This window comes from Anas acuta, chromosome 19, assembly GCF_963932015.1.
Source record: "Anas acuta chromosome 19, bAnaAcu1.1, whole genome shotgun sequence".
Taxonomy (NCBI): Eukaryota; Metazoa; Chordata; class Aves; order Anseriformes; family Anatidae; genus Anas; species Anas acuta.
In genome coordinates, this window is record NC_088997.1 from 163,460 (window position 1) to 188,120 (window position 24,661).

The window sequence follows — 24,661 nt, forward strand, 5'->3', positions numbered from 1 at the left end:
GGGTAACAGCTTTAAACTATAATTTAGATATAAGGAAGAAATTATTTAGTCTGAAGGCGGTGAGGCACTGCAACAGTCTGCCCAAAGAAGTTGTGGTTGCCCCATTCCTCAAAGTGTTCAAGGCCAGGTTGGATGGGGCTTTGAGCAACCTCCATTTGAACGCAAATGGAGTTTTCTTTAACAATGTGGCATGTTGCTGCTGTCCTAGGACAGTTTGTTCTTTCTAAGATTCTATATTGATTCTAAAAAGTATTAGACAAAAGCATTTAGGGAATTATCGAGATCCCATAAGCAAATAAACTCCTGTTGAGCTTGGTCTTTGGGCTATGGTTCAGACCTTAAAAGAGGTCCTTAGTTAATTGTACTTCAAAAATAAGTAATCTTATTTCCTGATAGGAATTTATTGACGAAATATACCACAACACTGAGTTAGAGAGATTGAAGGAGAGCTGAACATCAAATTCCTAGTATGATTTGGGCATCAAAATCTCTTAGGTAAATCCTAAGCTTTTAGGATGACATCTTTTGCTCTTGCAGTCATATTTGATTTGGGCTTCACTTGTGGTGTTTATAATGTCTGTTTTGAGAGGCTTTTGGAGACTAAAGTATTCTCATGTTGTGGCCAGCTGCAAGAGCTCATAAGGAAGAGATTTCAAACACGAGCAGAAAGGTGGGCATGATTTTAGGCTTCTGAATTATGAAGCCAACTTCCTCATTTGTGGGAGGCAGGGAGACAGGGTGAAAGTTGCCTTTAAATTTGCTGTGAGATTAGGAAGTGTCTGAGTTGTTGGCTTCCTCACTTGTATTGTAAACTGTTATAAACACACAAACGAGAGGCAGTTTAAAAAAAAAAAAAAAAAAAAAAAGAAACACCTACGCTTTTGTGATAATTCTACCGTTGCTTTATTCTTCCAGAGACAATTCGCTGCCTTTGCCTTCGTGCTCCCGCAGGAAACAATCAGGTCTGTTTACTTCGGCATCAGCACCCAGGCAACTGGGGAAAGATGAAACCGACCCCGGCATTGCCCCGCCCGTTCTCCCGCCCAGTTTCGCTGTTCCCTGCTGAAGTTGCATGCCGTCCTCCCACAGTGCAATCGCGGAGCGGTGCGGTCCCGGGCAGCGTCTCCGCTCCCGGTCTCGCTGTCTCCGTGCCCTGCTGCTGCGTGGCGCTTCCGAGGCGCCCCCCGTCGGGCGCGGCGCGGGCTCCGTGCGGCTTCGCCTCCGCAGCATGGGCACAGGGGCCGGCCGGAGCGGGGGTCGGGCTTAAGGCATCGGGAAGCTCCTGCGCGCTCCCCGAGGGGAGGAACGGGCGGCGGCGGGAGAGGTGTTGGCCGGGTGTCCGCGACTAGCGGATCCGGAGCCGCCACCACCATCACCACCACCACCACCCAGGCCTTTCTGGCCGCTCCACGGAGCCTGCGGGCCATGAACGCGATGCCGGGCGAGACCGAGGATCCGACCAGCCGCGAAGCGCAGACGGTGTTTGAGGCCCTGGGGCGCTACGAGGACACGCTGCGGGGCGCTGTTCGGGAGATCCATGCGGACATCCAGGTGTTCAAGCAAGGGGTGGGACGGCAGGTGGAGGAGGTGCTGCGCCTTGCTAGCCCCCTGGCACACACTGTCTCAGAGCTGCAGCAGGAGAACCGGCGCCTGCGGGTGCAGCTGGAGCGCCTGGCTCGACAGGTGGAGGCCCTCGGCCAGTCGGCGGGACTGCTGCAGGACTGGCCAGACGGGGCAGAGGAGAGCCCCCCGCCTGCGGGACCTGGCTCTCCGGGGCCGCCTTTGGCCAGTGGCAGGTTCTCCAGCCATGCGAAGCTAGCGGTGGCTGGCCGGAGCCAAGTAAGTGCTTACCGTGGCTGGGGAGGCGGTGGAGGGAGTGCCAAGAGGGTGCATGAGCACTTGGGCACGAGTGGATGCTTCACGGGTGTCATTGAGCTCTGCACTGGCATGGGGGAGTGTTTAGTGACATGGGGCGCTTCTTGTGCAGTGTAGCGTAGATGAGTTTTTGGGAGGGACTCTGAGGAATGGCCTTTTCTGTGACTCCATCTGGAGATGTTTCTGATTATGGCACTTCAAGTCCAGAGATCTTGGTTAGGGTGGCAGCAGCCTCTTGGTTCACTACAGTTAGATGTAAAAAGAGAAGTTGGAGGCGGTCTCAGCTATCAATATATACAGATACATGGAAATATCTGTGTGTGCTTTCTGGAGTAGATGCAGGGGGGTCAGTGTGCCAGCAATACTGTTTGCCAATTGGCAAGCACTTAAAGGAGAACAGCTCAGCAGCCTATAGCAGGCAGTAACACGCTTCCCTAAGATAGTGACTTTACATCCTGAGGTGTGACAATTTTTCTGTGCAAGTGCAATGAGCATTGCTTTGGCTCATTCCAGTGAGCTAGGCCCCATGCAAGCTGTCATGGTATCCATGACCTAAACAAGCACAAACATTCTCCCCACTGGTAAAACTGTTTCTGTGCCATGGTGGAGCATTATAACTTGGTGCATGAAAATCCTAGTTAGTAGGAAGCTCATCTGACAGTGAGTTTTCTGTAGTACTTTTCATATATGCCTGGTTCTGTGGAAGGAGCTGTGAGAGTTCCTGTACAATTCTGGACACCAGGAGGTTACTTCCAGACAGTACGTGGGGAATGTCACATAAAACTATGTGGTATTAGAGTTGGCTTTTAGAGCTGACAGCCTATTTTGTATGATGTTGATTAAGCCATGTCTTGTCTGAGGTCTTTGAGATTTGTATTATGAAAAGATGATACATGGGTTATCCAAGCTTTGGGGATGGAAAATAAAAGCTTGGAAATAAACTTCATTCAAAGTTAATTTGATGGGACTAGAAAAAGATTCTCTATAACATTCCAGAACTTTTCCTCCTCACTGTCTCAAGGCTGAGGGCACAGGGCTTCCCACAGCTGGCCAAATGAGAAGACAAAGCTGCTGCATGATGCGCTGTTCCAATGCCATTGTAGCAGCTGCTGCATTTTCCTGAAAATGACAAAGATTAACAGCATGCACATCTTTCAGATCCATTCCTTTTTGCTCCGTGGAGCCATCCACACTTATTTGTATTGCAAAGAGCAGAAGTAAGCTCAGTACCAGGGAAGGGACAAGAAGATGTGGTCCCTCACGCATCTCACTTGCTTCATCACCACTCTATTTGTAGCGTATACTCCACACTCTGTGGTAAGCCTTGTGTCAAGGTTATGGCAATATCCAGCTGTAGGTATAAGTCTGGGTTAAAGCACAGAATGTACTTTTGTTCTGGTTGAAATTTTCCCACTTAGCTTTGAGGGTTCAGGGAAGATCACTTTAGTACTGGTAGTTCTCCAGTATCTTCCCAGCAATTTTCCCCACTGGGCAACTTCCAGAGTTAGCACAACTGATCGAGAAGAAATCTCAGGACTGAGAACCACGGGAGATGCAGCTGGAGCCACACACACCAAATGTATGCAGTGAAAGCAAATTTTTTGTTGTTAAGGTTGTGACGTAGCTGTGCTCAAATGGATAAAGCACAAGCCTTAGTCACTGTGCAGGTCACCTAGGTTATTTGTCATGAAGAAAATGTTCTCTCAGTTGCTTGCAATTTCTGCTTATGCAACCGAAGCACTAGAAGCAGAGTACCATACACGACACTGTGTATGTTTTCAGGTAAACGAGTGGCTGTGATAAAAATTAATAAGACTTCTAGCCATAGTAAATGCTTCTACAAGGAGAAACAAATAATAGAGTTCTGGAAATAATAGCAAATAAATGTGTTCTTTTGCTCCTTAAAAGATTTATTGGTTACATTTCTTTTCACTGTGTGGTTGACACAGCATTTATCCCAGTAAAGGGCTGGGTTGTGTTTCCTTCAATGTTTCTGGCAAAATACTCTGGACAAGAATTAGGAGTTTCTTTCTCAGATTGCAGATTGAATACTGCAGGTTCTGAGCATCTTTAGTGTCCGAACTATTGTTTTCTAATGTTGCCAGATTACTTTTCAAGGTAATTTCATTGAGGAAAAAAAAATAAAATAGTGAGGCTAAGGAGTTCCAAGCATAGTTCAGACAAAAGTAAAGACACAAATCTCCTTTTAAGTATAATTTTTGGGCCGCCTCGGCTATGCTGTCCTTGAAATCTGGTATACACTAGTGCAAGTGCTCACTTAGATGGAGCCAGCTGCCTTTGGTTCAGAGTATTTCAGTATAGCAAGTGACCTGTTCTTTCAGGATGACTTTTTGTTTACCCTATTTCCTGCATAAGACACAATGCTGTTAATGTTGCAAAGGATTTGTTGTCTGTTAAACCCAGAACTCTCCAGCTATTGGGAAAGGCAGCTTTGAGGAGGGGGGTGGTTGTTGTTCTTTGTTGTTTGCACATTTGTTTTTCATATGAACAGCAAAAAGGACTGCTTTGGAGATTTTCTCTTTCTTTTTTGTCTTTTTTTCTTTGTCTTTTTTTTCCTTTTTTTTTTCTTCCTTTGTTTCATTTTTTTTTCCTTTCTGTTTTTTCTCTCTGGGGTAGTTTCTGTATCACTGACTTCTGCAGAGCAGGATGATTTGGAAAGTAATTGGAATTCATTAGTTTTGGTATCAGGTGGTAATTTGGATCAAAGGTTGTCACATTCACAGCCTTATTTGCTGCATTCTTTCAAAATATTTCACACGAAAAATTGCTCACTTTTCTTTTTCTATCTTGGGATAGTGGTGAATTTGAAGTTTTAATAATGAAAGAAGAATAACTTTTTCTATTTTTAAGACTGTAGTAAATCTGCTTGTTGAGTTGCTACAGCTGGATCCTGAAGTGTCTAATTATTTCTTGATTTACCCTTCAACTAGGTAAATCTTTTTGAAAACTCTGAATTTTATAAACTGAATAAAGGCGATACCTTTTATCTCTGTAAAACAAAAAGACAGGGTCTGTTTGGAAATAAGCTCTGTGGAATGTTCCAAGATCTTTAGATTATGGCTGCCAAATGGAAAGGGAGTGTCCAAATCCAGCACTTACAGCAGCCAGTATATGGAACTTACATGCCAGAATCCCTGGGACTGGTTTAAAATTATGATATGTTAAAAAAAAAAAAAAAAAAAAAGCTTCAAGTGATGCTGTCCAGGCAGAAGATGGGGGCTGGGGAGAGGGCCCTGCTTTTTTTCTATTTGTGGTCACTTCTTCTAAAAGAATCATATAATTCCATGTTTTTTATGTTGTTTTCTTTGGACGAAAGATTTGAGAATAGCATTTTGGCTATTCAATGCAAGACCTGTGTTTGAACTCAATGGTCTTTGTAGGTCACATCCAATTGAACTATGCTATTTTGATCCTTTTTTTTTCAATCTTCAAGGAACCTTGATTGCAAAGTCTTAGTTTCCATGATTTGTGTAGGTATAGTATTATGAGTAGATATGTATACTTATAGTATATATGAGCTCTGTTCTAGCTGCACAGTTATCTGTGACACAAGAGTCTCCTCCCTTAGCCTTATGTCTTTTTTCTTGGTGTGACCTCTGAAGAAGCCATAAACAGGCAGCATGGGGTTCATTTTTGTCAGCTCTAAAGTCTGGGGAAGTTTGGGTTAAAGCAGTTATCTTGGACTCATCCTTTAATTATGATCATGTCTGTCACATAAACAGTTTTCATCGGTTCCTTCTGCTGAGGTTCAGGGATTCAAGTGCCTGACAGGACACATTTTTGGCAACTTTCCTCATAGCCGAGGAAGGTATCATTTAATTCAAAAAGTTGTTGAGAGTCGAAACTGGGAAATCTGGATGTTTTCTCCTCAAAAATACATTGTGTCTAGATTGTCCTTGACTTAATTTGTCACCTTTTTTCTTCTCCTTTTTCTTCCACAGAATGCAAGGTGCTGAATAAGCTGCAGAGTAAATAAATTAAATTAAAAATAAAAATGCAGCTCTGTGTTATGCCAAAGGTAGGGGTAGTTTTTAAAAGTTACAGAAAGGAGAAAGACAAGCTTAGGTGTTGTCTGCCTTTGTCTTTTAATCAATGTGGGAAGCAGATTAACACATCACTGTGGTAAGGATTTGTGGTTTTTATGACCAATCACAGTGCCTTTTGGTGGTATTCTGTGTAATAAGGGTACACCACAACACCTTCCTGTTCCTCTGTCCCCCTTTATTTTCATGCTGCAGCCTCTCTTGGGCAGAAGCTCATCACTGTCTGCCTGCTGTCAATATGTGCATTGTCTCATGCAAAGATACACTGATTGGGGTGAGCTTCTAGGTGCTCTGTAACCTAGGTGCCACTGGATTGTATTTCACCTATAAACAAAGCTGAGTCAGAGCTGCAATGAAATGCTTTTCAAAAAATGATCATTATATGATGCTGTTCCGATGGCTGTGCCTGAGGCTAGTAATACAGCAGAAGAAAAGTTACGCAGGAGAGTGTCCCAGATAGTCAAAGATCTGAGATTGAGGCAAGCTGGCTTTAAATTGATACAAGCACATTATTTTCTACAAGAAGATTCTTCTTCCACTGACATAAGATCAACCCCAGAGGAATTAATTAACAAAACTGAGGAGGTGGTAGCACAGGGTAAGGGACCTAGCTTCTCTGATGTGTCTACAGGGTCAAATGTCTTGTGCTTTGTTCCAGATGGAGGCAGTTGAGGTCTGTCAGGAGCCTTGTAGATGCCTTTGTGTGGCTCTGAGCTAGTGAATACGCCTTGGTGAGAGGCAGGTATCAGCGCTTAGGATTCAGATTTATGTTTTGTTTAATGCAGTAACTGCAGTGTGCTGCAATGTTAGGACATTCACGTCATCCTACGTATGACTGCTTGTTTTCCACCACAATCTAATAACATAGCTGAGTGGAAACAGGATCTGATAGACAACGAGTGGGTTTTGATAACAAAGAGGGTTATTTTTTCATGTGATTCCTGAACTGACATGAGTTGCTCTGTGGTTTATAAGATCTGATACAAGGAAGGTAATGGAAAATGGAGGCCAGGAATAGGAGAAAGAAAAGGTCTCCACATTTTAGCAGTAGCGCTCAGGAAATGAAACACAGGCTTGGCATTGCATGACTGTGATTATACAGTTTACCTGTGCTGAAGCCAACATACAGCTGGTCAAGTTTGTGCAGAGGTGCCCTCAGCTTCCATAGCTAGCCTACAGTGTAGACCTTCTTTCTTGTGATCTGGATTCCCAAGTCCTGCCTGGGAAAAACAAGCGTGCATGTGTGTGTCAGCTGTTAGCCACTGTGGTTAACCACAGCCAGTCTTTCTGGTATTTTGATGCTATACTTTAATTTGTCTCTCTAACCGGGCTAGACTCTGATAGCTGTTTTTGCAAAGGTATCACATAGAATATGTTTGGAAAATGAATTTTAAACTGAGATTCTGGAGCCATAGCTTCACTATGGAGGATTTATCCCTTGTTGAGGAATTTGTTGCTGTTTGTTGTCCTTTGCAAACGCTAGGGTCCCTATCCTACCTGCCGGTGATTATTAGAAAGGAAGAATTCTCACATTTTTTGCTGAGTGAATCTCACATAGTGGCAGGAGCATTATCACTTCCACAGTGATTGTGATTGAACATGATTTCCTTTGTGAACAAGCAGGACTAAAAATATTACAAGGGTGGTCTGTTTTGATGCTGTTAGAAGAGTTTCTATTTAGTGTTGACAGACTGTTGGAGGGACATCTGTAGAGAACTGGCCAGCTATGGAGAAAGCAACAGAGAAATGCATAGCTGGATTAGGAACACTTGGGAAGATCTAAACAAGTATTACCTATAGGTGTATCTCTCTAGTGACCTGATGGTACTCAACAGTTAGTCAGCACAGGAGTTACTCCATGAAACATGACACGGGCGATACAAACAAGCAGATTAAGTGGTCCAGAAATCACCTGACATTACATACCATGAAGCCATCTCAATTCATACTGATGTGTAACAAGAGGGAGGTATCTCTCACACAATTAGATAAAGAGCACTTTTAGATCCAATGATTTTTATCATGACTCCTGATAATTGGTGCATTTGTGAAAAATTCTGGAAGACTGAGAAATCTTGTTTGAGAGAGATGAATCTCATTTGTCTGTCATTCTTCTATGATTTGACCTTGTTTCAGGCAAAGGCTTGAAGATGTGACAGGTGTGTACCTCAGTGGCTCAGAGAGGAGATAATATATGTATTTTTTTTCTAATCTCAGGATCTGATGCCTACTTTTTCTGAATGTGCAGGGTGTTCTTTAGTGGATTACTGTGTTTTCCCATTTTACAGTGACTTCCAGCTATGGATCTCCAAGGTCTTAACAGCATTGCAGTGAAGGAGGAATTTCCACAGCCCTAAAACTAGAGAAAGTATTATCATCCTACATAATACAGAGGCTACTGAGCTACAAAGAGATTAGTTCTAAGAGCAAGCCTAACATTCTAACTTTTTCACCAATTTTGTAGGAAAAAAATTTGGGGGGAGGGGGAATTTGACTCTGCTGCATGTATACACTGATTCTGGGCAGCTACATTTTTTTTAGTTGAGGTTATTAGATGTCTGCAAGGTGATTTCTTCTTTATTTAGTTCCTGAACTCTGAAATCATATACCTTCTTATTGATTATTTTAAAACAAACACAACAACAAGAACAAACACGGATGCACAAAACCATAAAGAATTTGGCTGATTTCCCTGGACATTAGGTGGAAAAAGTTTTGCTTTTTCCTGAAGAAAGTATCATTAACAGAAGTTGCAAATTATAAGTCAGATATAAATGTCTGGGATAATACTTTCTGTAATGCTTTTCACATATGTTTTCAGAATATGTCAACTGTCTATTTTATTGCAGGAAACAGAATATTAAATGTTAAATCATTTGATGTAGTCTGAAATACATAAAGGTCTTTTTAACCTGACATTGAGAGAAGTTATGAACTTGAATCCACAGTGTATTTCAGTAGTGAAACACTGATTATCTCATGAATTATCTCAGTAACTTGCTTAAAAGAGCATAAAACATTACACAGGTAAAAATACTAGAACTGGACATAGTACAATTGAGTAAAATAAAGTTAGAAATATGAAGCCTAACCTTGTACTATGAGTTGTACAGAAGGATGACTACTCTTATTTTCTTTAGTAGTCTGAAACAATGTGAGCTCTATAGCTAAATAGTTTCTCAATGAAGTCCAATTAGAGAGAAATGGACTCTTCATCTGGTAAAGTTGTGCAAGGTTCACTTGTCTTTCCAGGACTAGGTGTACACTACTCTTGCATCTATTTTCACACACCCATGCATACCGTGAGCCTTTCTTACAGATATCCTGAACACCCTCAGCAAATGGTACCTCCAATACAACCAGGCTAAATTTATGTATATGTATGTACCTATACAGATTAAACATGTATTACTTCACACGTGTAGGTAGTTCTGTTAGCTGAATCTGCATATTCATGCAGTTCAGGTAATGCATGATGTAGGGTAGTTCTATGAAAAATACGATAGAAATATCTCAACACAAGCAGTGGTATTGGCAGTATAAAAAATGCTTTAGCTGCCATGTAGGGCTGGTTTTGCTGTTAAAAAGACTGCAACCAATTTGGAAGGAATTACCCAGTAAGTCTTTTATATGTCCTCTTGTTGTCCTGCAAAATCCTCATCTTTTTGAAGTCTTTTGCCATTCAATGAAGTTGAGATTATTAGCCCTAGACAAATGTAATTTATGATTATTTTGGACTTAATGCATGTCCTTGTGAATTTAGTGGAAGTCCTGCTAAATGCAATCAAGGCTTTGTTTCTGATTATATGATTAAATGAATACCAGCTACATCTACCTATCTTTTATCACACATAGATGGAAATTTTTGTCCACTAAAGCATTATTTCCATGCCCTCTTAATAGGGTGGATGGCCTTGCTTTTAACATCAGCATCTCAGACTTTCTGATACAATGAAAGGGAGAGAACAGGAAGGTTTGACCTGGACTTACAAATTCTGCATTCCCCTTGTTTTTCCACAATTGGACAGGGTCTTCTGTTTATCACCATTACAGTGATGGTAGGTGAATAGCTTACGTAGCTTTATCTAAGAAAAGTGGATAAAGTGCCCTCCTAGGTGCATGGAGCCTGTTGGGACAAGTATGTGAGTATTGATGCATGACCTGCATTGCCGGTGGTCAGTTTTCAACTTCTGGCCTTCAGAGCTAAGGAATTTCTCCCATCCTGTATTTTGGTCAGTAGTATGGGAAAGACCTGTTTTTGGCTGGGGTTTCTGGGTTTTCCTCTGACTTTTGATACTGTTTGAAATTTAGTTGTCTGTTTCCTCTGACAGAGTGTGGACCTGGATGACCACCACAAACCTGAGTTTAGAAGAGTTTTTAGTTCTTCTATCATTGAAAATGGACACCAGTCTTCATCAGGTAGGAAAAGAGCAAGAAATTAAATAGCACTACTTGTAAAATACCTCATCATGGCAGTCATGGAGCAGCTTTTGGTTTTTGGAACAATTAGAATCTGTTATGGTTTCAGCATGGATTTTTGTCCTGTGGCACTGTTTATTTCCTACTTAGGAAAATTAGGAAATAATTATTAGGAATAAAATATTAGGAAGTAATTAACTGGCACTTCATAAAACCAAGAAAAGAACAAGAATGCTGACTCCTAATCCACAGCAAAAGACAGTGCAGGAGTTGCACAGAGCAAGAGGAGGTTACTAAACGTAGGTGCTAGTGAATTAATGATTTGAAGAAGCTGTTCTTGCTGAGTGTCATGTAGTGCTGTAAATGGTATAATGTCTCAGAGGGAGAACGGGGTAGAATAATACCAATGACTTGTAAAATTAAGTTGTTGCATAGAAATGGGTTTGTAACTTTGTTACAGATCTGTAAATAAATTGACTTCCTCTCTGCTTTTCTTTTATTCACCAGGTCAGCCAAACGTCTCCCGTGAACTGACCGCTTTTCGCATGTCAGATTCTTCCCCTGAGGCCCACGCCCCTGCAGTCACATTACAGATGCCTCACCTTCCTGTTACTGCAGTAACCAGAATATCAGGAGAAACCATATGTTCAACAGGAGCAGCTAATGCATCTACTGGCATTCTTGGACAGAGCAAGAGCAAAAATGAGACGGTATTGAAAACTTCCAGCCAGTCAGGTAAGAGAGGAAAAAAAAGTTTGTTTTCTGAAAATGTGACTCATTTTATTACTTCAGGGAACAAAATGGTTGTCTTGTGACCTACAGGTAGTTATCAAACCTCACTACTATGGCTTCTTGTTCCATGGTGAGACACTCCGATTTGAAATACTGTGGGTCCTAGTTGGAGGTTTAGGTTACAATTTCACATCTTCAGAGAATTTTTGAAGCCTAATATAATTGGGTTCACAATGCAGCCTATATTCTAGCACAGTTACTGAAGAAGTATCTTGAGAAGTTAGGCAGATATTGGCTAACAGGCTCAGAAGTCATGTAGAGGGAGGAATGACCAACAGCAAACTGAAACACATAAGAAAGTCAGAGAGATTGCAGAATCTTATTCTTATATCTAAATTAAATTAAAAAAAATAAAGAAAAGAAATCCTGTATTATTTGATTCATATTCAAGTCATTTGTCTTTGAGCTGTATTTCAGGTGTGTTTAGTCACAGTGATGCTTATTGATCAGACTATTTATATTGGTCAAAAATTACAGAGAGAGATTAGAGAGAGATCAGATGGAATTGCCAGTAAGAGATAGGGATTATTTGCAGGTTCGTCTTTCAAATTTTGTCTTATTCAAGCTAAGAATGTAACATAGCCTTCCTTTGTATTTTTTTTTTCCTGTTTCAGTGAAGGCATGGAATTCAAGTACATTGAGAACATTGGCTTCATCTGCCACTGGAGGTGAGCGTTCCTACCAGTGTGTCATGCAATGCATATTGAGAGAGATTCCATGGGGAATTCAGATCTAAGCATCTAGCTCCATTTAGTAGGTACATAGTAATGCTAAAAGTTGCTAACAAAACTCCATGCAGATTTAATTTCCCAGGTTCAAAGCAGGGGGTACATATCCATATTTGCACAGCGGTGTGCATGTGTGCTGTTAGGCAACCTATGAAGTGGAAACAGTTGGTACCAAAAACAGTGAGTCAGAACAAATAGCTTGAGTGGTGAACATTTCAGCTGACCAAGTGAATGAACTGCAGCTGTGACTGAATGCAAGCTTAATTGCAGCTGGAAAGTGGTGGGCGCACCTTACAGGTGTTGAAGCAAATTAATCTGAGCAGAACAGTAAGTAGTCACTTTCACATATAAATGTCTCAGAGGAGACATATGGGTCCCTTAAGGGTTTTTGATTCAAATGGCAATAGAAGACTTGAGCTTTCTCTGAAATTACTTCTGACAATAATGCCAAGCTGTTACTGTCTATACAATGTACTGGCATTTCAGTTATCTCAAGTATCAGCTGAGCAGAGATGTAGCTTGTCCACAATAGTGATGATATTCCTCCTTAGCTTAACATCTGTGGGATTTGTACAGGTATCTAGCAGTTTTTTTGTAGTTCTAGATTCACATCTGTATGCTGGCATTTACCAGGGCATGTTTTAAATAAAAAATCTAGTTGATCTGGGTCCCTTCTATAGGCAGTGGGGAGAGTTCAGCACTCTGAAGAGGGTGATTTGGACAGTGTTTAGGTTGGATTGCTTCTAAGGTGCTGGTTCTTCTTTGTCTATAGAAAGAGCCTTCCACAAATGAGTTCCTGCCTTGTGCAACAAGTTTTGGCTTTAGTGTGTTGAAACTGGACAAATCACTCCATTATTTCACAGTTACAGAGCCTAGCCAGAATCTAGTACTGGGATTTAGGGTGGAAAGCACAGAAGAAGCAACACCGAGGTTGAAAAGAGGAAGATGCAAACTTAGTTTTAAGCCACCTTTGCAATCTTTGGAGTCTATTCTACCTCATAAATTAAAACAATTCCTGGTGGAAATTAGGTCATTTAAATTGTGTTCTGTGTGTGGTAAACTTCTTGGGACTCCTTTTATATGCCAGAATGACTGTTGCAAGCTGAGCTGTAGCAAACTTTCCTCCCTTCACTGAAATATCACTGGCAGCATGTCCTCAGAGGTCTGCACAAGGGAGTGGAAGAGTACAGCCTTCCCAACAGAGTTTTTTTGAAGGCATTTTCTCACAGCCTTTCCCGACCTGTTTATACAATTCTGCTGCGGTGCAACAGTTTTTGCAGAGGGTTGGAATTCCTGGGGAAAATCCTTTCCTAGCTTGCTAGCTTTAAAATGGAATCTAGGCAGAGGCCTGCAGCTTCTTACTGTGGTGAGTGAAAATCAGTAGTACTTGGCTGTCCATCAGGATAAGGTTTGAAAACATATGAGGAAAGGAGAGAAGAGTTTCAACCCTGTTGCATCTTTTTTTTTCTTATTTTTATACAGAGAATACCACATCTATCGCTAAGCCTGTCTCAACTGCAAGCTGTGGGATGAGCAGTGGAACCAAAGCTGGTGAAAGGCAGGCATTCTTCTTGATATTTTGTTAGGACGTTATGTTCAGTATAATCTCAATTAATGGGTAGGTATTCTGCTGACTTAGTGAACAGGTGAGTCCCAGGTGCTGTAATCTCAACCTGTTAAAGGTTGTGAGTGTTCCTGAGGGGCTACATGGAACACAGATGGAAAGGGGTAAAAAACAAACAAGCTTTCTAGAGGAGTTTAAAGCAGACTTAATTGTGGATTTTGCATTTTTATGCTGTCAGTGAAACTCTTAGTGCCAGTGGTAGATTTTTTTTTATGGGGAGCAAGTTGTCAGGCCTTTTGGAAGCACTTCTAAAAATTATCAGGAATTTGTGCCTTGGGCTTATTTTTGGAAACCAACATGTGAGTGCCATCATACAACCATAGTTTTTCTAGGCTAGAGTTTGGTTTGAAGATAAATGCCTTGCAGGATAATGAAGACTTTCATTTGTCCTTCAAAAAACTGGCTACTACGCATTTTTGATCAAGTCAGAGTCACAGTTGCTTAGCGTAGTATTACATGGTATCACACTTAGTACTGGCAAATCCAGGCATCCTCAGCATGCAAAATATCCATTCAAGAAAAGTGGGAGGGCTGCCAGTTTAAGTCTCTTAAGTTAGGCTTGCAACTGCCTTGAAAATCATCTCAAATTTGGCATTATATTTCTTCTGAGTTGGTTCCAATGTTATCACTTCAGTATTTGAGTTGTGATATACTGAGCACCCTGCAGAACTTGCTGTCAGGAGATCTGACCTCCAGCTGTACCAGAAATTAATGTGTGACACTGATTTTATTGCTCTTTACCTCAATTGCTCCATCTCAGTAGAGGGAAACACTTTCAAATGCCATGTGTGGTTTACTTCCTTAATGTTGATGAAATGATTTACAGCTCAAAGACAAAGTAGAGTATAATCCTGTGTCTTGATCAAATTAGCAGCTTGCAATCAGTAAAGCAACAGTGACATGAGCTAAGGATTCTGTGTACTATAATTAAAAATTTCAAAAGTACTTCCTGAATTACTATTCAAGTTCTATTTTTGAAACGTGAATTGAATCCTCCAGGAACCCAGGAGCTGAAGTTAAAGGGATTTAGTGCTCCTAGGTGGTTTCCTTAAAAGTGTTTAATTGTTGTTCTATTTAGTGCTATAAAGCCTTTGCGACTTGGCCAGCTATGTCTCATAAGTGTTTCCTTAGAAACTTCTGTACTCAAGTGCTATTGTCTATTAATAAAGCTATAACCTTTACTTAAATAGTTTTTGACTCATTCATGTCCCCTTGAAATTGCTGTTCTGGAAGGTTTAGAGTAGGCAAAAGCTGGGCCTCTATGCTGACTCCTATCACTGCAGAGATAAACTTTATTTCTTTAACCACATACTTTTCATGTAATTTTTCTGCAGGGCAGCTGACAGTTACTGTGATGTGACATCCAAGCCTAACTCCTCGTCTTCTACTACACATCACCAAGTTCAAAGGAGGCGAGAACTGGTGCGATCTCAAACGCTCCCACGGACTATGGGAACACAGTCCCGGAAAGCGCTTTTTGAGAAATTTGAACAAGACAGTGCAAAGTATGTCACCCCCTTGTGTCACCAGAAGGGGTTTGTGTATGGGAACCTAATTTGTTAATTACTGCCAGCAAAGGACAGCTGGGTGGGAGAACCCTCAGTGTAAGATTTTTGAGCTTGAGGACTGTAAGGTCATGTACAGATTTGCTGCCATCACAGGGTGAGCTATGGAAATTCACAGCTATAGATTCCTATGTCTTTGGAGTTATTCAGCTGAAGTAGCAGATAACTTTTATCAGGAGAAAGTGTTGTGAAAGCTGCCTCCTCCATTATTATAAGAGACCGGGAAAATAGTGACTTTCTCTTGTCATTCATTAAGGGCCAAAAACATGGACTGTTCTTTATGCATCATGGTAAGGTCATGATTTAGATAGAAGAGAGCATGGAATCCTAGCTTTAGTGAAATGAAAATGAGTTTTTCTTGCAGGACCAGCAAGTTGAAGTTTTAGCCATGTATTTCTCAAATATCACCTGGACAGGGACTGATGTGGGCAAGGTTGCATAGATGTTGATGACAAGTAGGTTTAAGTTTTTCTAGGGTGTAATTTAATCTAGTTTCTGTTAATTTTCCAGGGGAAAAGGAGAATCCAGAGCTAAACTGAAGAGATCGCAGAGTTTTGGGGTTGCCAGCGCTAGCAGCATTAAACAAATTTTGTTAGACTGGTGTCGCTCAAAAACCATAGGATACAAGGTGAAGATATGTTAGCACTTCAGCTCTCTTTTTCTGGAGAACTTGCTAAAAAAGCACTCAGAAAGTAAACGTAAAACATGCTATACAATGAGATAACTTTGTCCTGTCCAAGGTCATGATGTTCTGTATGGGTAACATGTTGCATGGGCAAAGCTGCAGGAAATCTATTGCATGAATGAGGTTCTGTATGTCTATCGAAACAATACATTAGTGTTTGTCTGAAAGCCTACATTTTTGTGCTTATGGATATGGACTTCAGGGTACATTCAACACATTTTATTTTCATAGTAGCAGACTTTGATATCTCATCCTCATTACACAGAATAAGTTCTAAATAGCCTTTTACCAGTACATGGAGACCATCTCCCTTTTGCTACACAGAAGACCAAAATATTATTTCCTAGTTTTTTAGAGAAGCACATTTGTATTAAATAGTTGAGGTTGAATCACAGAATGTTAGTGAGCTAGTTTCTGTGAGGTAACATCAGTGTAGCTAAGAAAATTAATTTGTTGAGATTTTAGTAATTTTTACCTGGCCGTAAGACACAATTCCCAAGTAATTTCAAGGAGAAAATTTTCTAGTGTTCTGGGTTGTATTTTGTTTGTTTATAATATATGTTTTTCATCTGTTTTGTAAAATGTACATTATTATTGCTGAACTCTTAATTACAGTACACCTAAGCAGAGCTACTAAACATGACTGTTAGTTGCTTAACAGAAAAGTTGGGGCTTGAATTTTGTACAATGGGAAAGCAGCATAAGGCAAGAGACCAGTATGTTTCATTTTACTCTGGCAGTTGAAAGTGACAATAAGCGTTAGTTCTAAGAATCAGGTTTTGTGGTAGGCCTAATTCTTTCTGTATTTCTATTCATCTGTGTAATAAGCATTGAATTAGGCCTTATTGAGTAGCAAAGCAAGGAAGTCTTTATCCAGTATTGCTCACAGCCACAAAATGAACCATTCTGCAGTTATAAATTCCTCATAGAAACGAGCAGTGTCTTCAGTTTCCACAGATAGTGAGGTGGTACATTAGACCTGCTCCAGAGTTCACTGAGGCTTACAAGATTCTTCACAGTATTTTCAGTGGGCTTTGGATCAGGGACCTATTGGGTGTGTTTGCTTTGTGTCTGGACATTTCAGGCAAGAGGCTTTATTGCTGATCATGCCACTTATTCTCAGAAAACAAATAATATTATGGAAATACAAAGAGGGGAAGAAAAAACATAAAGCCTGTGCTATGTTACTTTGATTAATGGGAGATCTGGACAGAAAACTGCAGTGAGCAAAAGCAGCTGTTCTTCCAAGTTTCCTGGTGCTGCATTAACACGTGCATTTTTTCATCATGACAGCATATTGATCTCCAGAACTTCTCCTCAAGCTGGAATGATGGGATGGCATTCTGTGCGCTTGTGCATTCTTTCTTCCCTGAAGCTTTTGATTATAATAAGCTTGACCCAGCTAATCGCAAGCAGAACTTTGAGCTGGCTTTCACCATGGCTGAGTGAGTATCACATTAGATCTCTGTTAAGTGCTTCCAGTTCAAATCTTATCAATTAGGCAGCAGTGAAGAGTTTCATCGTTCTTCTTGTAGATCCTATACCTTACATGTGTCATGCCAGAAAAGATGATAAAGCTCTGCACAGAGAATGCATAGAACAGGAGACACAGCAGTCTAAAATCAGATGTGGTTTTACCAGGCACAGAATAATTCACTGGAGTCTCACATTCAGGTCTTTCACAGTCTTCGGGTAGTACTTGAATTCTGCTTTCTCACCTCTGAGATCCTAGCAGCAACTGCTAGAATATGGGACTGCTACTAGAAGCAGCCACTATTAGCTGCAGGTTTCACCCATGGTATTTTACCACAGAACCACATCTGTGTACACGAGATGATATTGCTAACAAGATTGCTACAGGAAAATTTCAAAAGTACTTTGAGAACATCCACCACAAAGTCATTAGTTTTATATGATCTATGGAGTGTTTTTTTTGTTGTTGTTGGATTTCATTGTTTCCTGATGTTTTAAGACCGTACTGCAGTTTTGTCCTTAGATCAGCAGGACACAGTACTGTCTTTTTTAGTAGGTCACAGAAGTGTATGTGCAGTCAGTAGATTTCAGTTGTGCTTGATGTAGATGTAGAAATTCACAACTTCCACCTGTCACACTTCAAGGTTCCTCATTTACTGCCTGCTGCACATGCTTGCCTTCCAAGATTCCATTTGATAGTGTGCATTGGTGAGAACCACATTCCAATAGGATGCTGCATTTAAAGCAAAATAGCCTTGGCAAGTGTATTTTACAGAGGTTGTTTTTACTAAATTTTACTGACAGATTGGGCATTTACATGACCTGAGGAATAATATCTGGAAAGTTCATAAGCCTTACAAATTTGCATTTACTAGAACTTAAGCAAAACATAACCCAGAGTGCATTTAGCAAAACCCATTAGAAATACTAACAAAATAAACAGAACAGATTACATGACAAAAGTAATTGTTAACAATGTACTGTGTGACAGCATGGTGGCAAGCAGGACTTGCATGCTTTTACCTTGAACAATCCATGTTTAGGTATCTGAATGGCTTCCAGAAAAAGGAAGTTGCAACCTGCAGGCAAGAATGCATTTAGATGAACCCTGTTGGTTTTATATTGGGAAAGTATGTAGTTTAAAAAACAAAACCAACAAAACTGGGATGGATTCTGTCATTAGATTGTCACTATTTCACTGATTCCATTGAATTTATGCTGAAATACTGTTTGACAGTTCAGATCTGCTTTGTCTTCATATTTGATAGCCAATGAATGTTTATACTTGGATTGCAACGTGTAGGATGTTGAACTGAAGTAGCCATCAAGCCATATCATGGTTACTAGTCAATGAAAAATAACTTGTGTGTCCACGTTCCTTTAGCTGACCCTGCACTAAGCAGAAAATGGACTAGATGACCTCCTGAGGTCCATTCCAGTCTTAATTCTTTGATCCTTGGTAGATCTTAGTGAGTTCAGCATTTCTCAGAGTGACAGCTGGTATTTTAAAGATTTGTTCAACAATATCATTTATTCCATTACCACACAGGAATCTTTGTTACAGCAAACAAGGCATCAGGCATATTCTCCAACTTTTTTGCAAATTGATTTTTTTTTCTTCAGCAGGGTAAACACAGAATGAAGTCAAGAAACAAAAACCTGAAGGAAGCATCAGTCAAGAGGCTGGACTTGAACAGCCTTTCAGTTTATACTTACTCATGATGTTTATATACTTGGTAATAAGCAAAGTGGAAGTGAATATTGCAGCTTTTCTACTGGGTCCACTAACGGTGTTTACTGTCACTATAGTGGTTTTATGTTGGATAACAGGCTGGATATGGCTCTGGGCAGCCTGCTCTAGTGGTTGGCAACCCTGCCCAGAGCAAGGGGGTTGAAACTAGATGATCTGTGAGTCCTTTTCAACCCAGGCCATTCTATGATTGATTCTGTGATTTATGTTGCCAGTGAGTACTTTGTATGATTTCTGTGTCCTTGCATCTAATTGAGCAGTTTTCTCAAACTGATTTTTCTATTAGCTTTTCTGTGGCCAAGAAATGCATAATGAGATGCTGAACAGCAGCTGTGCTTTGGTTTCTTTACAGTGATATTTATTTAGGTCTGCAAAATGTTACTAACAGGGAGGAAATGTGTTCAAATATCAACCTTTGACTGCAGAGTTACCATATATGCTTATTATTGTCTGTGTTGAGGGTTTTAATATCACAACAGCTAAACTTATGCACGGACTGGCATTAATAAATTCTACGGGTGCAGAGTTAGAGGTTTGCATCTGTGGTAGGTGGTGCTCAGACTCAGGTCAGCTCAGTGAATGTATTTGAATAGTGTATACTCATAGTACAAACTCATGCAAATTACTCCTCAGCCTGCAGTAGAGGTTCTGCATCTCTTTTATATAGCACTTGGTGAATTATTTTTATATTACTTTTCATAAGTAGTATCAAAATGGTATTTGATGGACTATTGATTGGACACTAAGGAACACTCTCCTGGCCACATGAAATGGAGACTTTCTGTTAAAGGCAGCATTGATTTGACTGTGTTCTGTAGCTGCAAGGAGGGGTAGATTAGTCACTCAACTTCCCACAGATGTTTCTTCTGCTGCAGACCGATGTGAAATTAAGGTAGTATTTCCTCACCCCCTACCTTAAAGTAAGTAACAAGAAAAAGTAGATGTTTTAATGGAGAAGAGCAGGGACTGCAGTACTAGTGAAATCCCTATGCCCTGTCTCTTTATTGTTCCATAATATATTCAGTGCCGAAAGGTCTGAGACGAATTATAAAGTGTCTCCTTTCCAGTGTTTATAAAAGATTACTTTCAAGTATGAGAAGCCAATTTATAAAGAATCAGGGAGAGGCAGTCAAGTACTATACTCTCTTTTTTTTTTTTTTTTTAAAAAAAAAAAAAAAGCTTGAACTTAAGCTTTATAAAGCCTATCATTCTAGAAGTGTAAGCTTCACATTTTTAATTTTAAACATCACTTTAAACTTTAATTTTAAACTTTTTAAATTTATTTTTTTAACATCTTATTGTGTGAAGGCAAATGTTTGGTGATCTTAAGCATTTCAGTGTAATTATGCAGTTTAATGCTCTTAATAGCAGCAGCATAAATATGGTGTTTAAATTGTAAGAGTTTAGTAGCAGCTACTGTAAACCAGCCTTAGCATTGACATAAACTAAGCTTGAGAAATCAGTCTCATAATTTATGCTTGGACAGAAGAGGGAAAAAAACTACTACTCTGCTACTATTACTCTCAGTGTCTGGTGGTTATTGCTTTTTGGTTTTAATCATTTTTTTTTCTTCAAGTAATGAAGGAATCTTAATAGATTTGTCTTTATCAATCCAAAAAAAAAATTTAGTTCATAGGGCACAAGGAATCCAACTTCTATGAACAGTCTGTAGGAACTGGATGGTCTACTTGTAGCTGCTTGGCCAATCCCATATGCCTGATACCTGATTTGAATTTGAGGCATGTTAATATATCCAAACTCTCTAGACAAAACCGTGGCTCTTGAAGGAGGGGCGAGCAAGTAGATTAATTTATGGAATTTAATTTTGTGGGAGGATTCAGAGAATCATAAAATGGCTTGGGTTGGAAGGGACCTTAAAGATCATCTGGTTCCAACCCCCCCCCCCCGCCCCAGGCAGGGATGCCACCAACTAAATCAGGTTGCCCACAGCTCCGTCCAACCTGGCCTTGAGCACTTCCAGGGATGGGGCATCCACAACTGTGGGCAACCTGTTCCAGTGTCTTACCACTCTCACAGTAAAGAATTTCTTCCTAATATCTAATCTAAGTCTCCCCTCTTTTATTATAAAAACTATTCCCCTTGTTCTATTACTATCTGCCCATGTAAAAAGCCGCTCTCTGTCTTTTTTATAAGCCTCCTTTAAATACTGAAAAGCCACAATAAGGTCATCCCAGAGCCTTCTCTTCTTTAGGCTGAACAACCCTGGGTCTCTCAGTCTTCATAGGAGAGGTGCTCCAACCCTCTGATCATCTTCATGGCACACCTTAGGTGCATGTGGGTGCTGAGGGTGCTCTCAATCCCACTGTCACTGATAAAGAAGCTAAACATCACTGATCCCAAGATGGACCTCTGAGGGACACACTCATCACTAGCCTCAACCTGGACACAGAGCAGTTGACCACAACTCTGGCTGTGGCCATCCAGCCAATTCCCAATCCACTAAGTAGTTCACCCTTCAAATAAGTCTCTTTCCAGTTTAGCTAATTTAATCTTGTGGGGCTGTCAAAGGCCTTACAGAAGTCCAGGTATGTGATATCGGTTGGTCTTCCCTTGTCAACTGATGTAGCCACTGCATCATAGAAGACCACCAGTTTGGTGAGGCATGATTTGCCCTTGGTGAGGCTGTTCGTCTTGGTTCACCTGTATCTGTATGCATTTCTGTAAAATGGACAGAGCTAATACTCTCCATCACACTGTCCTTTTTGATGCCATATGCCAGGCAATCAAAGATGATGGTTGTTAGTCATCATGAGTGGGAACTTCTCAGCTATTCTGTCATTTCATTTAATAGTAAAAAGAAATACTAGCTTTTTGACCCAGTATCAACATAATTATTATTTGCTGTTTTGTTTGACTTGTAGTAAGAATATTTCATGTGGTGTGCTGCTGGGTTCAAATTGCCAAATACTGATTGGATGGGGGGGATACAGTGGCTTCCTACAGTGGCTGATACAACTTCAAACACTGGTACCACCACACTGAAGCTGTGGGTTTCTTTCAGAGTTTTATTTATTTATTTAGTAAAGCAAAAACTTACAGAACTACATTTGCCATTTACCATCACAGGAAAAAAATGTCAGCTTTCCCTATTCAAGTCCCTGGCAAATGAATCAATTTGAGAATTGCAGTTCATATGCACACATAAATTTCCTTAAATGTCAGTGAACTGAAAATGATTCTACAGCACTTTCACAACCCTTTCAGGCGGTCAATCTCTACAGTAAAACTATCTACAACTCCCAAAGGAAAGTTGATGTGTTTTTCTATCTCAGTTTCTGTGTAACAGTAATAAGTATATGGGAGAACTCAAGCATACATACAATAAGAAACATTGGTTAAGAAATTACTTCTCCATAGCTGTGATGGCCTTTGAACTGTTCTCTTCTGTTGCCAGAAGGGTTCGTCTCACAATTATTGCTGTTAACCTTTATGAGCTTGGCAGATCAAATATTTACTGCTTTCATGATTTTTTTCATCCTAGACCTCAGCAGATCTTTTCCTTTCCATCGTTCCAGTCTCGGTTAGGCTTCTGCTCTCCAACATGATGATCCCTTGAGACTGTTGTCCAAGTCACTCACACCTTGAGAAAAGTGGAGGTGGGGGAAAGCAAACAAAAAGAACCCAAAGCCACTTTGGCCTTTAATTAGTAGATTTCATCTCTTCTCGTGTTCCCCCATTCTTTTGGAGTTTCCAGTGTAATAAGCAGAAAACCCCATGACTTACAAACTCATATCACACTATTTACTGAGACTCAAGCAGAGGAATGAGAGATTTCACTATATGCCACAGAGATGGGATCAGATTCCAGTATAGGGAAAAAGAGGGAAAGAGTAAGTATGTTCCATGTTAACAAAAATAACAGTTGTCAACAGTTCCTGAGCCTGACCATTTCACTGTTGCTGATAAATCTCAGGATTTCATATATACCACATTGATGCTCAAGTTCAAGCAGCAAAGGAATATTGTAAGTAGCTACAGGCTTAAGCTTTAACTCTTGATTTGCTGGATCTCTTTTATTATTACTACAGGAAAATGGCTCACTGCGATCGTCTGATAGAAGTGGATGACATGATGGTGATGGGCCACAAGCCAGATCCCATGTGTGTCTTCACCTATGTCCAATCTCTATACAATCATCTACGACGCTTTGAATAAAAGCATCACCACCTCTCCAGCCAGAAGGGTCAAGTACAGTATGCTAATGGAAAGACTGATATTTTGCAAATAGAACACTATTTCTTGCTTTTTACTGTCCCTCTGCTTGCATTCACGTGTGTTGCTGAATGAAGTGTTGCTGAGCAGCGCCTCAAAGTGTTGATCATATCAGCAAGTCAGTAACACAAGAAGTGTGTTTGAAAATGACAAAGAATGTGGGAAAAGATAAATGCTGTGATTTTGGTGCTAATAGTAGGTTGGATTTGTAATATTCTTGTAAAGATTACAGGAAGCTAAATTTTTGCTCCTGTCTCTGTTAGACTCACAGAATGGTTTGGGTTGGAAGCAACCTTAAAGATCATCTGGTTCCAATGCCCCTGCCATGGGCCGAGGCACTTTTCGCTAGACCAGATTGCCCAAAGCCCCATCCAACCTGGCCCTGAATACTTCCAGGGATGGGGCATCCACAGCTTTTCTACCATGAACTACTTTATTAGCTGTTTGGAGGGGGGGGGGGAGCATGCAAAGGTAAAGTCTAAACTAACTGCTAAAGACTTGGATCACCAAGTTCTGTTTGAAGTGTGCCTAGCCTTTGACACTGTGGAAACAACTTTGAAAGCATGTTTTAAATACGTATCTTAATACATATCTGAAAGATACTTGGTTAAAATAACAGGATCCCAGGTACTGCTAATATAACTTTAATGCAAGTGAGCAGGGGTCAGGCAGGCCTGTTACACATTTGTAATGTCTGCCATTGTTTTCAGTTTTTACTTTGTTTAGAATGACCATAGTTCTGAGGAATGTGTGCACCTGTTGCACACTCCAACATATGCACTATAAGGATGAACACACCATACTTGTGTTTTGCAGAAGTGATCAAATTAGGCACAATGAGAAATCTGTCTACAATTGGTATGTGAAATGCATAGTTCCATTCACACAGCAGAATACTTCTCATTAGCAGAATACTTCTTATTGACTAGCAGAGCCAAGTTCAAGCGTGGCTACAACATGAGGAGCAATACTGGTTTTATACATTGAATTAGTTCACAGTCCCAGGTCATGGGTGATTTTCCTGTGTGATGTAAGTCTTAACAACGCAGGTAAGTGCTTGGCCAATTTAGGCCTAGTAGAAAATAATTATGTAAAGGAAATTTTAGACAGCAAAAGTACTGCCAATTCACTAGGGGGAAATTACATCCTTGCTACAGTTTAGCTTGTTCACAGCTACCCAAAAGCCATTTGCAGTTTCCAAATCTCCTCTCACTTTAGAGAGGTGATGGTGAGGATTACTTGGTACTTGCCAGCAAAATGATTGCAGGGGAGGGGAAGACTGTAGGCTGATTTTTTAACTGCTGATGTATGTAAAGAGATGATAGAGATGATGTTATCACAGAATTTTAGAAAAGTCTGTCTGTGTGCATTAAAAGAATGCCTGATCTAAACTGTATAACCTGGACTATTGGATTGTATAATTAAATTGAAATTAAAGTATGTAATATATGCC

General features: G+C 40.4%; 1 protein-coding gene across 2 annotated transcripts; it reads left to right on the forward strand.

The window, feature by feature from the left end:
* Positions 1-1,051: 1,051 nt before the first annotated feature.
* SMTNL2 (smoothelin like 2) lies at positions 1,052-24,659 on the forward strand. 2 transcript variants are annotated; one of them, XM_068656135.1, is made up of 9 exons: positions 1,061-1,839; positions 10,271-10,358; positions 10,866-11,093; positions 11,765-11,818; positions 13,361-13,436; positions 14,837-15,007; positions 15,578-15,695; positions 17,046-17,197; positions 23,025-24,659. In XM_068656135.1, exons 1-9 carry the CDS (start codon positions 1,426-1,428, stop codon positions 23,149-23,151), a joined length of 1,428 nt encoding a protein of 475 aa, XP_068512236.1. In that variant the 5' UTR covers positions 1,061-1,425; the 3' UTR covers positions 23,152-24,659. The 2 variants fall into 2 exon arrangements, with proteins under 2 accessions (XP_068512238.1, XP_068512236.1); XM_068656137.1 differs by lacking the exon at positions 15,578-15,695 and having other exon boundaries at positions 1,052-1,839.
* Positions 24,660-24,661: the final 2 nt, after the last annotated feature.